The sequence below is a fragment of the Tympanuchus pallidicinctus genome, unplaced genomic scaffold, assembly GCF_026119805.1.
Source record: "Tympanuchus pallidicinctus isolate F22 unplaced genomic scaffold, pur_lepc_1.0 scaffold15, whole genome shotgun sequence".
Classification (NCBI taxonomy): Eukaryota; Metazoa; Chordata; class Aves; order Galliformes; family Phasianidae; genus Tympanuchus; species Tympanuchus pallidicinctus.
Genome location: NW_026294669.1, coordinates 5,258,741 through 5,276,559, shown reverse-complemented (window position 1 = coordinate 5,276,559; position 17,819 = coordinate 5,258,741). Strand labels below are relative to the sequence as shown.

At 38.4% G+C, this 17,819-nt stretch overlaps 1 protein-coding gene and 1 long non-coding RNA gene across 10 annotated transcripts in view; one reads left to right on the top strand and one right to left on the bottom strand.

Moving 5' to 3' along the window:
* The window catches only part of LOC128077361 (uncharacterized), a 189,300-nt gene extending 175,069 nt beyond the window's left edge, over positions 1–14,231 (top strand). Inside the window, exons 5-7 of the long non-coding RNA XR_008204945.1 lie at positions 10,417–10,599; positions 12,025–12,221; positions 13,166–14,231. This is a non-coding gene — a long non-coding RNA (uncharacterized LOC128077361). The remainder of the gene's footprint in view (positions 1–10,416; positions 10,600–12,024; positions 12,222–13,165) is intronic.
* Positions 1–17,819, bottom strand: part of LOC128077358 (von Willebrand factor D and EGF domain-containing protein-like) — a 287,642-nt gene that overhangs the window by 80,676 nt on the left and 189,147 nt on the right. For all 9 annotated transcript variants that reach the window (XM_052676473.1, XM_052676478.1, XM_052676472.1 and 6 more), the window contains 3 exons: positions 15,107–15,377; positions 12,319–12,497; positions 8,513–9,444 (listed from right to left, as the gene is read on the bottom strand). In XM_052676473.1, the coding sequence (XP_052532433.1) occupies positions 8,513–9,444; positions 12,319–12,497; positions 15,107–15,377 (1,382 nt within the window). The remainder of the gene's footprint in view (positions 1–8,512; positions 9,445–12,318; positions 12,498–15,106; positions 15,378–17,819) is intronic.

Below are 17,819 nucleotides of genomic sequence, written 5' to 3'. Positions count from 1 at the left end.
GTTGTTTGTTCCGAGCTTTTTGTTTTGTTTTGTTTTTAACAAGATTTAAGACTGAAATTTCCTGCAGTGCCTGCAAACAGCATGGTTTAAAGAAGTTATACATATGCATCTGGATTGTCTGGCTTGGGTCAGTTTAAATCAGATCTGTAATTTTGTAAAATTTTCCAGCATTTAATTCTATGTACTTCAGAAAATGGCTTTGTTTATCTACGATTTTCTGAACCTCTCTTGCTGCTTTGCATTAAAGCAAATAAATTAATCACCAGAAGAAACCAATCTCCGTGATCTGATTTGCAGGAAATGGTATGGATCACTAAGCATGCAACCTTTCATGTCCCTTATCATGAGGATTTGGTATCCTTTTAAAACTTAGTTTCTATTGACTTTGTAACTATCAGGCTAATAGCACTCTTACAGCTCAGCCAGGTCTGTGCTTTGAGTGGAAAGAACTGGGACTTAAACCTGTAGATTAAGGCTGGTATTGATGTTTGTCTTTTCCTATGTCCATAGTGTGTCTGATCTATCAAAAAATAAAATTGCTATGAAAAGAAGAAAAAATCCTCACAACTGACGTAAAGCCTGTCAGTCTCTGAGAACCACTCAGAAAATTCTAGGCAGAAATATGTTTTCTACAACAGAGAAAAGTCTGTCTCCATCCATATAAAAGATGGCATAAATTAGAGGATGTCAGCAGTAGATTAGCCAAGGGTCACTTTTCTTTTTTTAATTGTTTATTTTGTAAATTTTGTATTTGTTAAACTGTAAAATTTTTATATTACTATGTCCTACCAGCATCTTGTGGTTGGAGTCAATAATTCTAAAAGCATGACAACAGTATTTTCAAAAACAGGTAGATCTTAAATTCGAAGGATAATGTTCGAAAATTTCAGAGCAGATAATCTCAATTTCATGGTATTTACTCATTATGTGTTTATAATAACAACCACTGATGTTGCCTTTGTTTTAATCCTGAAAAGAATATATTTGAGTAAATTTTTGGGATCAAAATTGATCAAATCAAATAATTTCATTCATCTAAGATGCTGTCATTAGCAATAATTAAGGTGTTACTAGTTACTAGTTATCAGCTAACTTATTTGAAAATAGCTTAGTAACAGTAGTAGTTAACTCATGTAGATGAGGCCCACTTCTGTGTAGATGTCTTGGTGGATGAAATGCAACATTTCTAAATAACCATTTAAAAATATATGTATTTTAAATTTCCCTTATAAATTGGTTTAACAGGGAAAAAGCTGAATAATTGAAGCCAATAATATTACTTACTATGCGTTTTCATATTTATTCTTTAAACTATTTTTCCAGGATGATCTGGTAAGCTGAGGAAAGAGTTGATTATTAAGAGCAGATAGTATCTCTCAAAATTAAGGTTTTCATATTCAAGTTGCATATAATCTCTTTTGGATAGTATTGATATCTCTGTGAAAATTCCTTCATTTCTCTAATGTCATCCTGAAGAATGTAAGAATAAATTCATAATGTTGTTAAGCTCTAAGTAAAGAACATGGTCCCAGTGAAATTGAAGCAGTGTATTAAACAGTATTTTTGTGGCTGCGGCATATAGAGATCTGCATGAAGTATTCCATGCCTTACAGACATTATTACTGAAATGTATTTGATAGAAACAGTTGAGTTAGTTTCCAAACTGTAATCTAATAACTGTCCAGCAGTTGTCAAATAAACAAGCACACATTCAAGGGAACGTGGGCAGCATGGGTACAGGAAATTTTTAGACATCCTCCCTCAGTGAGATAGATGAGAAACTCAGAACTGTAGAAAAAAAAGGCACTAATCAATATGAGCAAAAAGAGAAAAGAAAGGAACTTTGGTAAAGAGACCTAGTTTTTCCTTGAAAAGGTAAAGTAATAGTGATGGTGACATTGCTAATACTGTATCCACTAACGTCAGTGTAATTCTTGCAATGAAGAGGAAAATTAAGCCCAATGACTTCTTAATTGACAGAAAAAAAATTTTTTTAAAGAATGATGCCAATTTAATAATTTCATCTTTTTTTTAGTAATAGTACTTGCTTTTGGCCAGAAAAGTTTAATAGCAGCACTGTGGTGCTCACTGCTTCCACAGCCATTTTTAATACAACTTCTGAAATCTAATTTTGAGAAATTGATACAAGTATTTGTCACAGTGCATTGCTTTTTCAGTACCATGTGAGGGGGTTTGCCCAATCAGCCAAAAGGTTGGTGGTGTATATTTGCTTATTTACTAATCTACAGACCAATTTTATAAAGCAATCAGTTCCTGTGGAGAGGATCAGACAGAAATTCCATTATTTCAAGCATTTGTCTATTTCTGAAGCACTTATGGGGATATAAATGGTTTGGTTTTCCACTGAAGGTATGTCATACCAGCACTGCAGGCTGGCAGCAGAAGTTACCACCTTTACACTGCTGAGTACTGTTTCTTTGTAGACTTCCTACTGATTTAAGGAATTAACTGTTTTTTTGTTGAAGCGTCCTATACTTTGTATAGACTAATTTATGCACAACAAGCTTCTATTGACCCAGTACACCCTAATGACTCCTCCTGTGCTACTTTGAAGTATCACGCCAGCAAAGCATGCATTATGTGAGCTGAGGAGAAGCCATTTACTTGACAGACTAAAGGCTCTTAAATAACCATAATGGCACCACGATCTGGAGTGTAAAGACCACTGAACTGATAGAAGTAGGAAAAATATTCATTACAAAGTCAATATGTTCGAACACAAAATCTGAAGAGCAAATGCTTGACTTAGACAACTGAAATCCACTATCCCCTTTCACCTCAGGATCTCAAAACAATTTAAACCTTTAAATGGCTCCTTCACGTTTCATCTTTAAGAACAGGAATTAAGCTTTAAAATCAAATGTAATTGTATAAACCATGAGATTTATCCAGTACTTATCTCATGAACCTGGAAGTGTTCAAGAAATGTGTGGATGTAACACTGAGGGACTTTGCCAGTGGCCATGTGGGGATGGGTTGGTCTTGGTGAACTTAGAGGCTTTTCCCAGCCTTTATGATTCAGTGATTCTATATCTCTGCCTCTGGCCTGTAACAGCTGACCCAGCACTGCTACTCAATATAAGTTTATTTTAAAATAGTGTTTTAATTACAACATATGAAGAGTACTTGACTGAAAGCAATATGATAAATTACTAAATAAATAGGCCTATAAATTAAGATAGGTCTATACATCCCACTGTTGTGGATGGGTTCAAGGGACCTATATAGCTGTGGTTCACAGCCCTAAAAATGCACTTGGGATTCACAGAATTTATTAGTAACAATATCCAAATTGGCAGACACATATTGTGATGTGAAGATTTTCTATCTGTGAGTGTGTGAGGTAAGTGTTAACTTTCCATCTAATCACTGTCCTTTTTGCTCATTATTTCTCTTTGCTGGCTATATTTTTTTCGAGAACTTTCCACATAGAAATTTAAACTTCAAGTGTCATTACTTCACTGAAACTAATTTGTCCTTATTATTCCTCATTACCTTTTATCTTGTAATTGCTCTTTAGAGCTTCATACAATCTGCATATTACATTCCTCTAAGTGTGCTTTAGTAGTCCTGAATTTTTTTTTTATTTTTATAATCAACATGGTCAATATATACAAACAGTAAGCACCAACCTGATTTGCTATACGCAGTAATTGGATTCTGCGTTTAATTACAGGTGGTAACGACATTTTAAGCACCTTATACAGGTGCTGGGGGGGGGGGGGGGGGGGGGAGGGAGGTTTATGAAATGTTAAGCAACATTAAGAAAGTCTGAGCTTCTGGAGCAATGCCAAATTTCAGAGGTGCCTTTCAACTCCAAATTGCAGTTTTCATGGGAGGATAATTATAGCTCTGGCCACCTGGACCGCTCCTGCTGGAGGCAGGCGGAGTGAGGAAGTACGGCTGCCTGCAAGCCATGCTTTGCATCTTCCCTCTTTATCCTTTTTTTTTTTTTTTTTTCCCTTTTAAATTATTCCAAATATGTTACAATTTGTATTCTGATCCCTAAAAATAGCGCGTGGCCATCTTTGTTTTTTTTTTTTTTGTGTGTGTGTGTGTGTGTGTGTGTGTGTGTGTGTGTGTGTGTGTATGTTGTGCTGGTCAAAACCAGTGGCAGAACGCATTGTCATGAATTGGTAATGCAGCTGAGATGGGGTGACCTTGGAAAAGATACTTGAATTATATTAATGGCCTCCTTGATCTTGGGGGAGTTTTAATTCACATATAAAATTTCAGCCAGAGAAAATTAGACGGAGATTTGTTTTGGAGCTAATGAGAAAATATATAGCCAAGAAAAGGAGTTGCCTTCTCCTTCATTACTCCTGTAATGTAGGAAAGTAACTTTTTCCTAGCAGTGGAATTTAAACCTTAACATGTCCAAAAATGAACTTCTTTTTTTTGTTTCTTTCTTTTTAAAATACATTCATTTAAACTTAGACCATATAAAAAGACGTTCTGTCATATTCAAGACTTGGATTTCTTTTATAGAAATCGAGAGAGGCAGCAGTTTCAAATGTCCTGCAGAACCCTAAATCAGTTTTTAATTTCTACTCCTTTTCTTGCCTTCCTACACAACCTGTGCTTATTAGCAAAAAAGCCCAAAGGCTTATCCTGCTTGTGCCTGCTCTGTGAGGGCTGCCCATGCTCAGTGGATGGGTCAGGCTGTGTGAGCTGCCAGTCAGGGAGCTCAGGCTGTTCCCATTAGAAGATGCAGCTTTATTTCTGAGATAAATCTTAGTTCTTCATCTCTAATAGCATTTTCTGGTGTGAAATCCTGGCTTTAGTGACATCAGCAGGACTCTGAGGATATCCAATCTTCTGAACTGTTATTTAAGAAGCACATCATTATTCTGCTGTACTGCAGTACTTTTGCTTGCAAATAGATGTTACATCATATGCTGTTTGAGCAGTACATTGCTGCCTGTGAAATGTAAAAAGGAGCAGATATCTTAAAAGAACATTGCCAATAAAACTCTGAAAGCAAGAACAACTAAAGGTGAAGCTCACACTGGTACTTATATCTTGTTTGTCTGTACTGAATTAGCTAGCTGACCTTTCCTAACCATTATGATGTCTAGGTGATTGAAGTGCCAGAACTCAAATTTTATTTCTCCTTGTAGGACATCTGACCTCTGTCTGGATGTGTAGGTTTCCTTTACATTGTGTTTCCAAGATCCGGTACTTTTACAGGTGCATGGCTCCTGTATTGTTAAATAGAGGAATGGAGAAAATCTATTCGGGGTCACTCAGAAATGAATCCATAAACAGACTGCAATGCTTGGAGCTCACTGTAATACATTACATTGCTTCACTCTATGCCATCACAGCACTCTTCCTTCTCCATAGTCAATATTGGAACAAACTTCATAGAATCATAGAATCATTTGAGTTGAAAGGGACCTTTGAAGGCCATCTGGTTCAACTCCCCTGCAGTGAACAGGGACCCCAGAGCTCAACACGTTGCTCAGAGCCTCATCCAGCCTGACCTTGCATGTCTTTAAGGATGGAGCATCCACCATCTCTCTGGGCAACCTGTTCCAGTGCCTCTAAGTTAAAGGAGTAAATCAACTCTGGTTCCAGACTCTAAAACTTTGACTTCTGGCTGCCCTTCCATGTAATGGGACTAACAATTGACAATCCCCATATTGTTACCACTGGCATTAAGGGAAATTTACACTGCCTTCCACTCATCTGTCATTTGGAAAAACTGAGGACTCTTTGGGTGATGTGCTCTGGGAAGATTCTTTTTTTTTTACCAAATGATCAAAAATGTTCCCAATTTTTTTTCAGTATTTTATGGGAAAAAGATATAAAATTAAATGAAAGCTGCATTTAGTTAAAGAGCTGATTTTAAATCCCATTTCTCCCATTTTAATGAGAAGCCCTGTAAAATATTTTGGATAAATATCTTGAACAGATATTTTCTTTAGGATGTGGAATTGCTAAGTAGTTTTATTGTCTACATGAATGCTTGGGTACCAGCATTTCCTCTTTGAGATCCTTATTTTCATGTTTAAAACAGCTCAGGGGTTTCCATGGGCTATGGGGTCTGTCATGAAATGTGCTGTAATGGTCTGGGCTTTACTCTTTACAAGCTGGTGGATGGATTACAAATAGGAAAAAAAAATATATCTATATTTGGCAGGGAAGATTTTAGCTGTTGAAGTGAATTCCACTAACCTGTTGTGACATTTTGATTTCTGTTTTTGTTTTATGTCCTGCACAAATGTGTATGTTTCCAGTGTACCCAGGATGTAGAGTAGAGCACAAGTGATTTCTGCCTTACCTCTATGGGACGGACAGCTGTTGATGAGAAGGCACTATATCATCTCACTGGTATGGTGGGGGAAAAAGAAAATTGAATGGGAATTGTTCCCCAGGTCAGGGGCACCCTTGGGAAGACATGCCTACACATTGAAAAGCCATGCCCCTACCTTTCCCACAAGAGAAAAATAAATAGTTGTGTCACAACATTTGTATTTAATGCTTTCCCTTCTGTGCTCCCTTTACTTAGCTAGAAACCATTCTTCTCTTCCTGGGCTGTAATTATGAATGTGTTTTGTAGGTTTTCTCAAATGAAAAATAATATTTGTACTTAAACTTTATATCTACAGAAAATATTTCAAGCTATTAGTTAAAAAACACAGGTTCTTAGGTGTAATGTGCACTGCTACTCAGTGTGAGCTTTGGGGAGGTCGCATTAAGACATAACGTGCAACAAGCATGGATCAGTTTACCACACTTTGACCTGGTGAATGAGTTGGGAGAAGTGCCTTTTGTAGAGCCTGTGTTAAATCTCAAAGCTGCCCTCACATGAGTTATGCTGCAGTGAAGTGCTAACTGGGCGCAGAGTCCAAATGAGGCAGCTGTGGGGTTACAGTTTGGTACAGTGTGAGAGAGCACACCCTATTGCCTGGCTTAGCCTGAGGCTGCTCTGAGAATGCAGTGACGAACTTCAGTATCCTTAGGACAGCTCTCACTCAGCACTGAACAAAGTGGAAGCTGGGAGAAGAGAACTTGAGCAATGCTCTCCTCCCAGTGCAGTACCAGGGTATGTTCTGGGCTTTGCCCTTGTTTATAGTTGATGAGGCAGCAAGAAGACAAGGTGCCATTAGCTTCTGGTTGAAAGGTCATACGGAAGTTATTTTCCTTTAATCTTAAGTACTTCAACCATAGAAAAGCAAAATAAAATTTAAACATCTGCTCTAAGCAATTCCCCTCCCCTGGCTGTATCACAGAGAATGAAGTTAAACATTGAATTATACATAGAATAATTATTGCAAAATTGCTCAGACTGCTTTTCAGTCACTGGTGTCAATTCTCTGTGTGAATGAGAATGAATTCTTCAGAAGTTTAGGAAAGGTAGGAAATGATCCTATAAATTTTAGTTTGCCATTAACAAGAAGAAAATGCCATTAACAAAAAGCCACTTAAATCAGCGCAATGAAGACGTGTTTATTATGAAGAATATGGATAATCCTGTCCCAGCTAGTAAGTGTCTTGGGAGCATCAGGTGTGCTGCTGAGCTACAGGACTGAGATATTGCTATGGCTTATAGGTACAGACCTTAGATAGAAGCTTTCACTATCCTAAAAACAGGATAATGTCCAGTAGGCTCAGCAACACAGCAAAAGGCTTTCCTTCACATTTGGGATGGATGAAGGAGCATACCTTGTTATTTCAGCTTAGCTACAGAATTCTCCTTAAGCTGCAGGAACCTGACTGCGTGGCCGAGCCTTTATGACTTTGAGCATAAGCTGATGGGGTTTGCTGAGGCAAGGCTTGCCTTTTGAAAGAAATGCTGGCATTTATACATGTGCTAAGTTTCGAGTGCCATCAGTACTCACACTGGACTTAGGTTTATCCACTGAGGGGCTGTACAGTAAAGGAGAAACAAATCTAGTAGGATAGTCACCTGTGTAATGGTCAAGTGATTCAACAACATTTGCTTAATCAGGTCTATAGGTTCAGATAGAGTACCTACAGATAGGTTCTGTGGTTATTTTATGGCTTTGGCCATTTTACTTGTTCATTCTGTCATGTAATTTTATTTTCTTTTAACTAATACATTGTATAAAATTATTTTCACATTTTATTCTTTGTTGATCAGGGAAGAAAAAAAAAAATGTATCTGTACAGTGTTAACATGAATATTGACCGCAAGGTGAACAGGACCCTCTTTTTGTCAGAAACTTGCTTGTCAGCACGCTGGTGATAGATCTGATGTAAAGAAAATCACTTCTGCAAAACCAATTTGCTAAGGGACTTGTAAAATCCATTTTTAAAAAGTTACTGAGGCGAAAAAGCAAAGGACCAGCCAACCACATGTTTTGATCAGCTCTTCAAGGTCAAAAACTGCTTACTAATTCATCAAATATCTCACTGGTAGCACCGTTTGAAGAACAAATAACTCTGTGCAGATGTTCTACCTAATAACTCTAATACCATGGAAAGATGGCTAGGGTAGGAACAAACAGAATTTTTTACTTACTTCTGGCAGTGCTACAATCATAAGAGCTGTGGTCTTCAAAGCATTGGCAGCCCAGGTCTGTACATTGTCCATTGCCATTACAGAAAGCAGGACAGCGGAGAATGGTAAGGATTTCCTCCTGGGTAGAAGTTGGCTGGCTTCCAACATGAAACACTTCACCTCTGTGCCTCAGCACTCGTCTTTCACACTCATTTTCCAAAAGCGCTATCAGTGCCCTTACCCAGGCCACATCATCCTTGAGCTGCAGATCTAACATGCATATATTCATGGCCTCATCTATCAGTTTTCCCAGCAGAGCCTTACACACTAAGCCAATGGTGGAATTTGCAAGAATTTGGTGGCAAATCTGCTGAGCTTTGGCAGAGGTTAGGCCGCTGGGAGTGGGCCATCCCAGTGGGAGTTTTATCCGAATCCCTTCAAAATAATCCTCTGGGAAAAAATAGGCAAAGCTTTCCGTGTCTGTCTGGCTTGGGCTATGCAACGGATGAAGGGCTGAGTATTCAAAGTAGTTTCCTTGTCTTTTTGGTCTCTGCAGTTCTTCTGTTGGCTTGGTAAAGTTAAGGGAACTGTTGTTTTTCATGGAAGCATGATGTGAGAAGGTTTTTAATCGCTCCTCACGGCTACCTCGCTTTTTGGCTGATTTAGGGAGAGATCTTTGATCAAAAGACTTGGGCGACCGTTCCTCATCATCTCTTGAAGCAAACTCTTTGCCTGAGTGAGTGAAAAACTCTGATGTAACATCCAGATATGGAATTGCAAAAGCGTAATCCACATTATCATAATGACAACCAGGAGATTGCATCTGAAAGGCATTCAGCGTCTTTAGCAAGGGCATGGACTTTGTGCTCTCCGGGCATCTGCAGTAATTTTTCCTCTGCTTCCCTTCTGAAGATGCTGGAGTTTTGTCAAATAAACTCTTCCCTGGAGGTATTCTGGTTTAAAAATACAGCGAGATTAGAGGGAGGAAACTTTCAACAAATTGATCTACGTTGCTAGATAAACTTTCTTTCCCAAAGTTCAGGAATATATAAATTCAGTCTAACAAAGTACTTAAGAAAATGCTTAAATCTTTGTTTTCTTTAGTTTTTTATGCCCTTCTTGAGTTGTTCTGTACATTTTTGAGCACTAAACTGGAACTTTTTGGTAACAGATGCTTAAGTGCTTTGCTGGAGCAGTGCCTAATAGTGGGATGTCACTTTGCAGGACTTTTTCTAAGGTACAGGTTGCCCTTTGCATATCAGACATGAAATAAGACTTTGGATTCGTCTGGAGTGTGACTCAGATATAGCTTGGGGAATGGAGAATATTTCCTCTAAGAGTTGGATCTCTGTGTCTTTTTCTTTTTTCTTGGCAAACTTCATTTCTGACCTCTAATGGCACTTTCTTTGAGCTTTTCTTTTGATACAAAGCAGTTTTCTTTTGATCATAGGGTTTGTATATCATATAATGAAAGGTGATTTTTTTCTCCTTTTTTTTTAATTTACTACCACTTTAATGATGGATGAACTTTTAGAGAGTTCAGTTTGAATAAACAGCCATGATTGAAGTTTCTCTGGAAATTTCGTGATCTTATTTGTGAAGTGCAAGAGGAAATCCTGAAGCTTCATAGAAAAAGATATGTTTCTTGTCTCAATAGTTGGCAGCACTTTATTTCCAGACAAATTTGAAACATTACCAAAAATGTAAATTATTTTGGCATCAGTTTTGTCTTGCAGCCAAAATATAGAGGGTTCGGGAAGGTTGAAAGCATTTGTCAACATTGTAAGACAAACCCTCGATACTGTTGTGGAAAGCAGATTTGGCTTTATACAGTTTTGACAATATATATTGAAGATGGCATATGTGATGGGGATGTATGCCTTGGAAAGGCTTGAGGCCTTGATAATTCCTGTGCTTTCTTACAGGGAATACACTTCTGCAAGCTGGGAAGGACTTCTGCACGAGATAACTAAAGAAATGCTGCTTTTTCCTGCCCATAACCAAGGAAGATATGAAAGCAAATATTTCAAGGTGAATTGGATGCTAATAGAGAAGAGTTCCAAAGAGAATAGTGGTGTTTCTGATTTCTCTATAACTAACTGCAGAAAGTATGAAAAAAAATATTCTATCTACTTAACATATATGTTTTAAAATTTGTCTCTTCCTTGTTCACGTGCTCCTTAGAGACTGGGAGGCTCTGATATTGTTTTATTGTTTAAATATTGCATCGGAAAGACAATGTTTAAAACAGATCTGTTTTCAGCTGCTTGGGAAAGGAGGGAGCCAGTGAAAAAACTGAGCTATCAGATGGTGAGCAATCATCCTAGCTTCAGGTGCTGCAGAAAACATAGCGTGCTTAGTGTCATTTAAAATGAAATTAAAAGCAGCAGCAGTACAGTGACCCTCCAGGCTGTATTTTTTATTGCATCATTTCTCCGTTGGTGGATCAGAGACCAATCTAGTCTCTCCTGGATGTAGTAGTAGCCTTTCCATTGGCTTAGTCGGTTTTTGAATCTGGCTCTGAAGAGTCCTTGAGACTCCATCTTTGGCAGTACTGCAAAATTAAACTCATTGCCCCACTTGCCCTTCTCACATAGCTGCAGTTTCCCATACCTTTCCTGAAGGTACCCTCCATCACATGTGCCAAGCACTAGTGCATTCCTTGCTGTTTTATAAGTGAATTCCTGTATGCTCTGCTCTGGCTTCTGATCTTTCAACAAACTTGTTTTGAACAGCTGCTTGTTAGCCTGTCTTCAGGTAGGAAGAAGTTTGTCATTCTTGCACCAAACTGTTTGTCCTTTTGCCATCCCAGAAGCAAGCCTGATTCATCCTCACAATTTTAAAGCATTAGAGATGGCTGTTGATTTCTAAGTAGTGCTATGTAGGCTGGTCGAATATATCTAGAATGTGGTTGAAGTATTTGCTCATTTTCTGAGCAAATTTTCTGAGTCTAAAATCTGTTGCATTTATTGTGTGCTAAGTTCCCATGCGCAGATTAAGTGGAACATTAAGTTGCATACCTAGCTATCAGACTACAGTTAGGATTTGATCCAACTGTGCCAAATTTTCACACACATGTTCTTGCCATATTGAATTGAAATGACTATCACAGCACAAGCTGATCTTGAAATATCTTCACAAGTTAACATAACTGGCCACATCCACCTTATTTGTTTCTTATTTGAAAAACACACTTCACAAGCAAACGTATACAGACAAAAAAAAAAAAAATTCAGTTTTGGAAACATCTTTTAGGAGTGTTTTGAGTTCAAAAATATGGAATTAAAGTGTGGACTCCTGATTTTGGTTCCAGACAATCTCTCTCAGGAAGTTCAAGGTTTTTGAACCAACCACCATCATCAGTGGAGTAGATATTAACTTTTAGCATGGTACATATATTATCACACTCTGTCAAAATGTAACATTTAACCTATACTCACATATTGCAATTAGTGTTCAGGAATAAAAGAACAAGTGAAATACCAAACCCTTAATTAATCCCTATTGTCAATTATCTACATTTTCCACTGCAGGTGAGAACTGCATCCTTTTTTAACAGCTGAGTGGGATCTTAACACAGCTGTTAACTTGACATGACTCGTGAATATAAAACTTCTCCTTGGTAACTGCTGATTCTCATTGTGCTGACTGAAAAACCAGCCACCATGCTGCTTGGATGATAATGGGCCTCCAGGCTTTCCTTGTCTGATGAAGCTGATCTCTATTCCAGGTAATTAGGGGTGTACATAATGAAATAAGTGTATCAGCATCTCTGGAATAACTGCTATAGGGCATCACCCAGCCTGTCATCCTTTCTCACTTTGTACCTCCACTCCTCTATGAAGTCTTCCTCAGGCACATTGTTCAAGTCGTTGTGACTGATCCCATCAAAGAGGCCACACAAACCTCTAGTGCTGTTGAAGTCACTGCTTGGTATCCTCACTGTCAAGCCCATTCCCCACTCACTCACATCGGCTCGAACGAACGCTCCTGAAGGGAATAGGATCTGAAGGGACAGAAAAAAACAGTGAAGCCACTACTGAGCATTTTTATGCAATTAAAAGTGTCCCTTTCTATAAATGAAAATCTCAGGGCAGAAACTTGGTGATGCTGGTGGTTATTTAAGATCACTTAGATGCATTAACGACTATTTATTTGTGCTATTATTTAACTTGTTTTCAGTTCTCATGTTGCTACCATCTGACAGTGTTACACAAACATAAACCCGCATAAGGACTTCCTTTTTAAAGCAATAATTAAATTCTTTGAGATTTTCCCACTGGTAGGTTACAAGACAATTTTTGAAGCGACTTCCATGACAATAGGCTACCCTCATGTCTTTGCCAGGAAATCATTTCTTTTAGATAAACTGCCAAGTATTGAAAAACAGCTTTCTTCCCTCTGAAAAATCGTTTCATTTTCCAAGGCTGGATTACCCAGAAAATGATTGTGTTTTAAAGTAGATAAAGCAATTTTCTCATTAAAGAACTTCTGGTAGGCTTATACTGACCTTTAAAAGAAAAAAAAATGGTGAGGGTAAGACAAAGAAGTAGCTGTGCAGATAATGGATTTTTCAGATTGGTGGTCCAAACAAATTTAAAAAAAAAAAAAAAAAAAAAGGAACAAATCTGTTCAACTGCATTGTATTTTTGTTTGCTTGCTTTGTTTTGCTAGGTAAGAAGAAAATGATTGTGAAATTGATCCATGCTGGGAGTGGGAGGAGGAGTTCTCTATCCGGATAAGTAACCTTAATACTTTCATCCACAATTAAATGTTACCAGTTAATTTTGAAAAGCACATTAAATGGTTGGAAACATCTCACTACAATGATTTCTAAATATCTTAGTTTTTTAAAATCACTCCTGGCTGAGAATAATTGATTCAGCCAAATAATGCCCATTGCTTTTTTCTGTATTTTTTTGGTCCTTTATACTCTCATCCAAACTGAACCTACTAATATCTGTGAGAAGTGAATAACTTATGTTTGTATTTCTGTGCTGGAACCCAGATTTACATTTTGGCTGCAATAAATAACAATCTTATTCATTTGAGCTTCTCAGCCCTCTTTTCAACGAGGAGAACACTTTTGTGGAGCTTGAGACCTTGGCTGTATGTTTTGCTTTCCAAGGGAACTTAAAGAGCCAGTTGTTTTAATACATAGAGCAGAACAACTGCAGCTGACATAGTGTTGGGCAGTGTTTGTTTTCCTCCTTTTGAAAAACTTTTGAGTTATGTGCTTTCCTGCTGGGATGAGCATCTCCCACAAGGCCATCTATGAAATCCTTAAGGTCAAACCTGCTGTTTCAACCTTCTGTGCTGTGTGAATGGGTATTACCAGGTGGATTTATTTTCAGAAGTCCATAGCCCTTCCTTTCCTGCTGCCCTTGGGCAAGGCAAGCCATATGCCAGGAGGAGCTGACCACAGCCCAGGTTTTCTTAAAACACCTGGATTTAAAACTGTTGGCAGGAACTCTGAAGAAGATTTTTTTGAGACCTCAGTTTAAAGAGAAGAAGGTGATGGGCTGCTGAAAAACCACTGCAGAAAGGAGTGATGCTGAGCAAATGGAGGTACACTGCTCATGGTGGTAACTCAGGGACCATATTTGTTGTCTACAATTCCATTCAGATCAGGGCAGCATTCCTATTTACATACCAGAGGTGTCTTAATTTATTTTAAACACAAAGGAAATCAGTGAAACTTACCTGAGGTGCAAATGAGTATAGGGTTTCTTGCTGCAATTATTCTAGTAATAAAACAGTAACTGTATTGCATTCAGTTGCAAAATGAAATGACAGCTTGCTTTCTGCTTTTTCTCTATTCTGTAATTAACAGAATTTCAATTACTACCTCATCAAGATCTTTTCCAAGAGATTGCAAGGACAGCCAAACACAGGCAGTCCCTGGCAGCGTTCTGGCTCTGCTGTGAACCTATCTTCACCCAAAATATCTCCTGGCAATAAATCTTGATGATAAAATTTTAGGATAAAAATTATCTTCCTGGCTGTAATTTCCCCCCTCTTCTCCCCACCAAACCCCTTGGTACAGCCCACTCTTATTCTTCCAGTGATTTCACTGGATTAGCGTGAAGAAATGATGCAAAATGCATCATGCAAAATTTGTTATGGTCAGATAAGGTTTTTAGGCAAATACTTTAAATTATAGAAAATGTTGCACATTTGCTGCCCATTTTCATGGCTTTTGAGTGCTGTCTGTATCCGGCTAACATTGCCTTGCTCTTTGTCTAAGACTGCATTGTTTTACCTGTGAACCTTACTTCAATGTCTATATCGTAAAGCTCTGAAACAAAATTTGCACTGTGGGTTCAGTAGTACCTAGCATGAACGAACCAAGAGCAGTTTGGTAAGCAGCAATACTGGCACTCTGATGCATCTCTGAGAAATTTCTGGAAATCCTTGTTTAGTTTGTTTTACAGTTGGTTAAACCAATGCTTCCACCAGCTTCTTCCCTATGTCACATTTTCCCGTACATTTTGCTGCAGATGCTCTCATGGCTTCAGATGGATACTGTTCACAGCAGCTTCTTAAATGATTCAGAAATATTTAACTCATGTTTTTGACAACAACAATAACGGGAGTACTCAAATCTCCACGTACTGTTATCTTTCTCCCTCCGTAGGACCTTAGGATTTTGACCTGTGGTGATGCCTCAGTACTTTGGATGCTGAGCTGCGGCCTGCTGTCCCGAAAGTGCGCATTGCAGGCATCCAGGCGGACGACATCGCTCCCTTCCCATGCAGCCACCCCACAGTTGCAGGCAGTAGCAGAGTGGTGTCCCCCACAGTCCCACTGACGGACGTGCACTTCGAATGCCCGTGACGTGCTCTGGCACAAAAGGAAGGTGCCGATTTTATAGTTATCGTAACGCCTAAACAAGGAGAAACAAAACCAGGGTTTAGAGACCCATTGAATCCACATGGAGCAGATGTACAAGCCTTTCCAGCACCTGCCTTGGAAAGGCCTGGACGTGGAAGCATCTCTCCAGTACCATGAGCAAGATGATGCAGTCGCTGTTATTAATTGGGAGTGTAGAAGAATTCTTGAGAAAACCTGGTTGCTGTCTGTGAACTGCTGCTATGGCAACGGGCATGGATAAAAAGGATAAACAATTGAAAAAAGCAAATGGGAAGAAATTCCTGCTCCCAGGACTTTAAAAATATGTTTTGGTTCTAACTGGATGCTGTACAGCACAATATTCTTCAAAGAAAAATCAATGCACAGATAACCTCACATGCGACTAACTACTAACTTTTTCTAGTCTGATTGTGTCTGGGCATTCATGTGAATCACAGAATCATAGAATGGCTTGGGTTGGGAGGGACCTCAAGGATCACGAATCTCCAACCCCCCTGCTACATGCAGGGCTGCCAACCTCTACATTTAATACTAGACCAGGGTGCCCAGGGCTCCATCCACCCTGGCCTTGAACACCTTGAGAGAGAAGGAGGAGCTACAGCTGAAAGCCCTTGAAAACAAAGTTGGTTCCCCTCCCAAGAATTTCATTGTAACCATTGCTTCCTCTCTAAATGGATTGTCAGCCAATGTATTGCATGATGTGGAACAATCCTCTCATTCTTCTCTCCATGAAATTCCTTGCTCTAACTGAGCAAAACAATTTTGCAAGTGTTTCCCCTCTGTGCAGGTCTGATACAACTTCTAAAATAGGACCTTCAAGAGCATCCCTCTCTCCTTGTTCTTCTGTTTCCTCATACCGTGACCTCGTTTGACAGTTACTCTACTTTATTGCCATGTGATGTTTAAAAGTAAAGAAAATAGGGGCTGTATTTTTTATATATGTGGTTGGAGATTTCTCCGCATAAGCCAACAGCTGCCATCTGTGAAAGCTGCAGGTTCTTCTGCTTCCTTTTAAGGCACTGCACTTAGTTTTAAACTTCATTTTTAGGAAAATAAGTATAATGGAAACTAAGTCATAAGCATTTTTGTTTTTTTCCAGTAAAAACGAAAATGTAAAACTGAACATTAAAAAAAAAAAATCAACCGCTAAACTGAATAACAGGATTATTTTTAAGCTATGTCATAAAAACATCGATAATTTTTCAGTCAGTGAATGCTTTCTGTACAGATGAGAAAATAATTTGTTGTATTTTGGCTCAAGAACAAAGAATGTTTAACATGCATATATCTGAATTTTATTTCTCTCTAGAATGAAAGCCATAGAAAAATATGTACCTGAAAACGCAGCAAGAATTTAAACTCCAACTGCTTTTCTCTGCAAGAAACCACATTTGACATTATACTTCATCTTGAAAAACTTAGTGAAGTTGGCCATAAAATGATATGATATTGAATGGTTTTGCCTCATCTTATTTTCTAATCAGGTACATAAATCCTAAGTACGTTGTGCAGATGCTGCTGCTAAGACTGATTAGAATTAAGGGCAACATAAAAGATAGTCTTTTAAAATCAAGTGCATTTGGACCTCTACACTGGAAAGACTGGGAAGCCAGAAATTTAACAAGGATCACCTTTCTCAGTTTCCTTTGACCAGACATTCCTTAACAGGAAGAGCCTAGGAGGAAGATGTTTAGAGAAGCTGATGGAAAATAATGCATTGAAATGGCTGCATCCAGATTAATCAGGTATATCTGGTAAATAAGACTGTATTAGCATATACATTCCAGCAATGGGAGTTATTTACTGCTTAATAAGCACTGACAGTGGAGCCAGTCCAACGCTATTGGAAGTCGCAGTCCTTCAGTTAAGTCATGACAGATTGTACAGCACATAACAAACTTGTGGTGGTGTCTAAATTGGAGCTTTCAGCTGCCTTTGAATTACACAAATGGATAATTGAATGTAATCAGGTAAACTTTTGTGGTTTTTATACAACTGTAATTGCCATAATGATTCTTTGGACAACATTTGAGAAATCAAATTGCAGATTTGTGGAGCTAAAATCATGAAGTTATTGGAGGTCTTGCAAAAGGGGAGCTACGCATATTTTTGTGCCCAGGCACTATTGCTTGTTTCTGAATTACTTTTCATAGTGCACTTCCCATTTTGCTTCCCTAATTGCTTATAGTAAAGGGTGTACTGGATGTGGCTTCCTCCCTCCTCACGTATGTATTTTTCAAAGAGTGCATCATGTTCCTGCCCTGAGGTGAATTCATGTCTCAAATTGTGCACTCAAACCAAGGAAGTAAATAAAAGTACTCCTAAGTCTTTTGTTATGTCTGTGAGATGCTGTAGGAATTGTTTCTGTTGGTTTGTGATAAGAAGGAAGTACACAAGAACCTTACTATTAGTAGCAGTAAAATAACTAATGCAATATGCTATTGCCACCGAGTTA